The sequence below is a fragment of the Nymphaea colorata genome, chromosome 3 (genome assembly GCF_008831285.2).
Source record: "Nymphaea colorata isolate Beijing-Zhang1983 chromosome 3, ASM883128v2, whole genome shotgun sequence".
NCBI classification, from domain to species: Eukaryota; Viridiplantae; Streptophyta; class Magnoliopsida; order Nymphaeales; family Nymphaeaceae; genus Nymphaea; species Nymphaea colorata.
Window position 1 is genome coordinate 3,045,682 of NC_045140.1, and position 6,594 is coordinate 3,052,275.

General features: G+C 37.2%; 1 protein-coding gene across 1 annotated transcript; it reads right to left on the reverse strand.

Annotated features, from left to right (window-relative positions):
• Positions 1–2,420: 2,420 nt before the first annotated feature.
• Positions 2,421–6,000, reverse strand: LOC116249549 (40S ribosomal protein S27-2). The gene is made up of 4 exons (XM_031622673.2): positions 5,821–6,000; positions 4,495–4,596; positions 4,373–4,401; positions 2,421–2,743 (listed from the first exon to the last, which is right to left on the reverse strand). The coding sequence occupies exons 1-4, from the start codon at positions 5,821–5,823 to the stop codon at positions 2,617–2,619; spliced, it is 261 nt and encodes an 86-aa protein (XP_031478533.1). The 5' UTR covers positions 5,824–6,000; the 3' UTR covers positions 2,421–2,616.
• Between the last annotated feature and the right edge of the window lie 594 nt (positions 6,001–6,594).

A 6,594-nucleotide genomic window follows, 5' to 3' on the forward strand; every position in this document is an offset into this window, starting at 1 on the left:
CCTGGGTTCCATGCAAGTTACTGTTTTGGAATAGTGTCCTCCTATCCCTAGGATTGTTTCAAATTGTATTCGACCAGTCAGATGGTTATTACGCCCCGTTCGGCTCAGGTTGTTGCCGACACCTATCAATAATTCGATGATCATTTGTTCCCCTCGCACAACAAGTTTATTATGAAAACAGAAACAAAAAGAAGGTTGGAAGTATTCATCATTTCGTAATTTCATTTGTTTTTGTCTTTGCAGGGCACCGATGTCTCTTTTAATATGCTGTTATATTTACAAATTTGTGTATAGTATGGTTATGTCTTTGGCTTGAGAATTTAAATTTTTTGCATGTACAATTAAACCAACAATAAATTGAGCTTCTATGGTCGTCATGTTCGTTCTTTATCTGCACTGAGATATGGTATCTTTGTTTATCAAGAGCGCAGGTAGGCGTAATGTGAACCTTGAATCTATTTATATCATATCTCTATTAATAATTTTTTATAAAAAATATATATATACATTTCTTTCTCTTATTTTTTTCCTTAGAATATCAAATTTTTTATATTGGTAAAAAGTCTCATGAACATAAGTTATAACCTTATACAACTTATGACTCGTTATCTGTCGGTGCATAGTTCATATGTCATAAATTTCTTGTGTGCATTGTTTAATGTGTGCATCATGTCAACAAACAATTTCGAAAATGAAATAGAAAAGTTCGCATGCACTATCAGCGCAACTAATATCGAAATGGATAAGCTATAAAGTATGCCACTTTAGTTATTTTAGTGAATGGTTTTCCAAAAGCTTTTCTGTAAAAATATTGCTCACATTGTGAATCTCAAAGATCCTCCTTCGCAAGTCTATTCATTATGTTCTTTAATATGTTCCTTGGAGAGCATGCCATGTAAGCGCATCTACTCTCTTGTTAGTATAGACAACGTAATAAAGACATTTCCACCAACACTCATAGAATTCGGTCGATCTGTAATCAAAATATGACTTTTTATTATAAAATATGTCTAAGTGTTCTAAAATACAATTTACAGTTAAAATTAAAATAGTGGAAAGAAAAATAAGATCCCGTCCAACTATTACATCGTCTAGTAATCGGGTTTGGCCTCCTCGTATATTCAAACTATGGGTTCCACTTCCCTTTATTTCAGTTCGCAGTTATCTCCTAGAAATAACGGTTTTCGTACAGCCGTTTTTTATGGTCGTATTCGGGTGAGCAGGAGGATCTGTGCCTTGAGTTCATAAGACTGCTTTACCAATCTAAAAAATTTTGAGATTCCAAGGAAAACAATAAGACATTACTATGAGTACTCAAATTGCTTTATATTCTTAACCAAAAATAAATATGACGCAAATAAATTCAAGGTTCATAGTACGTCCAGCTGCGTTCTTGATGAACAAAGATACTATATCGCAGTGTGGGCAAAGAACAAACACGCGCACCATCGACGACCACAGATTGGTAAAGATTTGTTGTCGGTTTAATTGTACATGCAAAAAAATTAAAATATCTCAACAAAACCCAAGGCATAATCGTACCATACACAAATATGTAAATATAATAGCAAATCGAAAGAGATATCGCCGCCTTGCAAAGACAAATCAACCGAAATTGAGAAGTGATCAATACTTCCCACTTTTTTTTTACTGCTGTGATCGTTTGCATCAATGCAGTCCAAGACCCCAGAAACAAAGGAAATTGAGAAATGTGGCACCAATGCAGTCCAACACCTCAAAAACAAAGGAAATTGGGAAATGTGGCCTTCAAGCTCTTTCCTAGGCAGGTGAGAAACAAACGCCCAGCACTCGTTAATTTTGATGAACATTTATTCTTGAAAAGTTAGGGTCATTTGGTAACTCTAAATTATTGAGACAGGCAAGTTCATGAAACATTGTACTACAGTGTTCCATATTAGATTTATAAAACAGTAACCAGTTACTGTTGCTAAATGGCCATTTAAAGTGTCCTATTATTTCCCAATCTTGCTCGACATGAACCGGCCACCAACCAGAGGCCTAGGGCATGACAATATGCATCCGACATGCCTAACTTGGGATCGTGTTTCACTAGGGAAGCTTACAAGAACTCCCTTGCATCTGCATCGTTCACCAACCCTACAGAAAAATGGTTGTTGAATAAATACCCCTGACACTCCCTTCAAAGGAAGTTCAGAAAGGAATTGTATGCAGGATTGATCACAGAAAAACAACCTAAAAGGTCAATTATTGAGATAAGGGGAGAAAACGAACGGTGGCCGATAGATGAGGCAAAAACCACCAACATTCCTTCGGCTCCGCACCACGTTTCTACTTTTTCTGTCAGTTTAGACGATGGAACTCGAGCATGTTTTCCCAATTGGGGCATAGTAGTAGTAATTCCCCAGTAGGAAGTTTCAGTTTGAACAACAATAAGATAGTTATGTTCATAATAGATACGAGGCGACTTTTATCATAATAAACCTAACAGTTCCCTGGCAAAACTTTGAAAACAGTCGGAATCTTCAATCAGAAAGTCTGTTTCAAGAAGCATGAAAATTCAGAAACATAGTTCTTAGCCAAAATTCAACTGAAGACGAAATCGTAACTCTACATCACAAACCAGTATAAGCTCCTCTAGTCTCCCTTTCTTCTGAAGGAGCAACCTTCAGTGAGGCGAGCTTTCCCACCAGTGGGCTGGCATAGAACTGTTTGGCAATTCCCACACACCACAACTGTTTGTGAATGACTGAAGACCGTCGTGCTGCATGAAAGAAAAAAAGAAAAATAAAAAAGAAAACACGATGTCAATTGTTATTAAAGGGATCAAGCTACACACGGAGCAAGCAAAAAACAGATGAGCTCCAACATCAGTCTAGCTGCCCACGATCTGCAACATACAGTGATCGTAGTTGCACATTTGTATATAAGCAATGATGCATAAAAATACTTGGACATGAAAAAAAACGTACATGCATAAAACAAGTGAAACATCTTTAAAGGAACTGATCCAATTTATTCAGGTTCATCAAAACCATGTGGTCATTATGTGGATTAAACCATTAAAGACGTGCCATGAAAAAGACGTTGAAGTCTCGCCAAACACCTCAAGCAATTTTTCATCTCAATGAGCATCAAACCATTTTTCAGTATACAACCTAACCTCCACAAGGTCCTCAAATTCACGACCTTGTTTGTGTAGGAGCTAACTTCCAGCACAGAGGGAACCCAACCAGAGCACGGGAACAACTCAGGTAGTGTTTGGATGACACATTAAAAAGTGATTTTTCAGAACTTGGTTTTATAAAAATTGTTTTTTTAATGATTTTTGAAAAACATCTTTTTCATGCTTGGGTGGCAGGCAAAAACTGTTTTTAGATGAATAACCTGAGGGGGTAGTTTTTTTCACTCCCCTATACAAAACAGTGTTTTCAGAAAAACAATTTTTTTTTTCAAAAACTGTTTTCAAACCATCCAAAACAAGCCAAAGAAAAAGTGTTTGGCATCCAAAACTCTTTCTGGGTGTGTATCTAAACACACCCTTAGTGGTATCTTGAGTCCAGACTCCAGATATCACTTAACTTGTTCAATCAAAACTCAAAAGCCATACATGCGTCATGCCAAACACTGAAAGGATTAGCAGGTCCAAGTCCAAGAGATTGACTAAGTATGAATATCTCTAACATAATAAATACAGAAAACAGATATCTAATAAAGATTGCACATATGTATAGGTCAGTAGATCGATCAAATATTAGGCCGACTAGACTAGAGTGACAAAATAATCGCTGGTCACAGGTCGGTTGAGAACGAGCTCAACAGACTAGTCTGCGAACTTGGGAAAAGCATGGGACTCCATGACACCACTTATCTATTAAATAAAAAACGATAAATAGACATAAAAAAAAAAGCTAAAAACTGCGACTTATCCACCATCTGCAGATTCTGATGAAGATCTCTACCATTTTTTCCAGCATGTGAAGCAAAACTCTTCAAGTTACGCTACTTTTAGGACGTCTGGATATTTGTTCGTGGTAAATAATTATACTTACCATTATTTGCACTTTATGTTTTGTACATAAAAACATGTAGTGTTATGAGAACTCACTTTCTAATCAAATTAAAAAACAACATATACACAAATTTTTGAAGCAACATGAAAGACAGGCAGAAATCATTATGATCAACATAATTGCCAAGAACATAAATATAAACAGAGAACTTTAGCACCATCATCACATTCCAAACAATATTAGAAGAAGGCACAAACTTTACACATGAATTGGAAAAGGTTTATCAGCCCCTAACTCAACTCTTAACTTATATTACAAGAATGCCAATTATAAATTGACATATCAAGAATGACCAAACATAAAAGAAGATGGTGACTTACATGTTAAAGCATCCTTGGCATTTCACATCCTGGAAAAAGGAAAAAGAAAAAGAAAAAAAAATGTCACTCTTATAACCACATGCAGCAGGAAACATTAGATGAAAAGAACAAGAGGTACGGACCATAAAAAATGAGTTGGGAGATTGAACGAGGCGTTTCAATTTGTGCTTTCTCTTTTCCAGCTCCGCTGGAGGGTGAAGGAGATCAATATCATTTGACAGAACCTGTATGAAGAATAACTTAGAACCCAGAACAACAGCACCAAAGGGAACCACCACACAGAAACAGAGAAATGAATCGGGCATGTTTACACTGTTTTATCAAGCCAAAGGCTCTTAAAAACTATGTAAACCTAGCTAAATAAAGTAAAACGAGTAGCTACTTGTAAATAAATTGCCAAATAAGCTGATTAGATCTCTGTCTGACTACGTGTTCAATCAACTTGGCATTACAGCTTCATTAGCCAAAAAAGCACACATAAAGACCCAATGTGCACGAAAAAACCACAAATGGGAAAGCACAGTGATTCACATAAGGAGAAGAATGGATGGATTAATATCTGCTGCTTAAACCAATGGGTCTATGTTCCTGACCTTATTTTCGAAGCACATAGCAACACACACTCTAAACTTTTGGGAGACTACATTTACCTTCCCCAATAACCTATGATGTTATTGTTAACAGTACTTGAACAATCTTAATGGATTTATCATGGATTTAACTATTGCTTTACCAAATGAAATCAAGAAAACTTGGGCATGCTTTATATTTATTTCCAAGACAAAAGTTCAAGTGGTAGCACGTGATGTCTAACAGGAAAACGGGAAAACTACGGTCCAAGAGATGCATCAATCTTTCAACATTTCCCAATGAACATGGGCCCACTATTTGTCTTCATGGCCTTCGCACAGTGACAACTCCATGGTCCCTTGCATCACCCCGAGAACGTCTTAGATAGCATTAGACGAAAAAAACGATAGCAAACGATGTGCTAAAAGGGGCAACTCATTTTCCCTGACATCATGGAATAAATCCAACAATAACAGGAAGACAGCACCCGAAGCATAGACACCGCTCGTTACAGATATGACACGTCGAACCAGAACAAAATAACTAAAGGAATTTTACCATTCAAGCAAAAGAGACATCTTATGAAACACAAGATATTCGCCGGAATTCCCCCAGCACAAGAACCCCACGTAAGGAACGTTCACTACAAATATCTGAACCGACTCATAAAGAATGATCTCCATCAACAAAGAGAGGATAAATCAAAAACCACAAAAAACCAGACCGAAGAACAATCATCGGATGATACAGAAGAAGACGCTCCAATTACTCGTTCACACAAAATCCAGAATAAAGCACCAGTCCAAGAAGCAACCAGTTTATAGCTATTAGACACCGCCTCAGATACAGAGGGAAGAGCGAGAGAGAGGGGGAGATACCATGGTGACGATGAGAAAGGACAAAGGAAAGGGCGTTTGGCAAATCGAGGGCGACGGTTCCAGAAGGGACTCGCAGCGGCGGCTCCGCCAATGGCTTCACTTCAGATTTTTGAGCGCAACGAAGAGAGAGCGGGGGAGAGGCTGGGGCTAAGAGTTCACGCTTTTATACGGGCGATAACCCCTCCCTCTCTCTCTCCTCCAATAAAAACTCGCGACATTTTAGGGCTTTCGAGTCGCGTCATGAGGCGGTGGGGTTATCTCGAATCGTACGGCCGCCAGTATATGTGCTTAAAAAGTCGGTTTAGCCTGTTAAAAGAATGGGTTTAGTATGGTCTCGAAAAGTGACCATTAAAGATTTGCATTTCTAAACCTTGCTTTATCAATTATTTTTAAATTAACTTTTTAAAATAAAAAATTTTATTCGTTAAACTCTTAAAGGTAACAGCCTATTCATGAATAATTTTTTATTTTCTCTTTAATCAAGTTTTCGAAGGGCCTACCGTCGAATCAGTGGGTCGAGCAGACACTTCCAATCTAAACTATAAACTACAAACAATGAATGCACCACACATTAGTTGACAGGACCACTAAAGATTTGCATTTCTAAACCTTGCTTTATCAATTATTTTTAAATAAAAAATTTTATTCGTTAAAATTTTAATGATAATAGCCTATTCACGAATAATTTTTGTTTTTCTCCTTATATTATATATGACGCCTCTGAAGGGCGTAGCATAGTCAGTCGAACCTGTAGGTCGATAAAAGTTCAGTCGT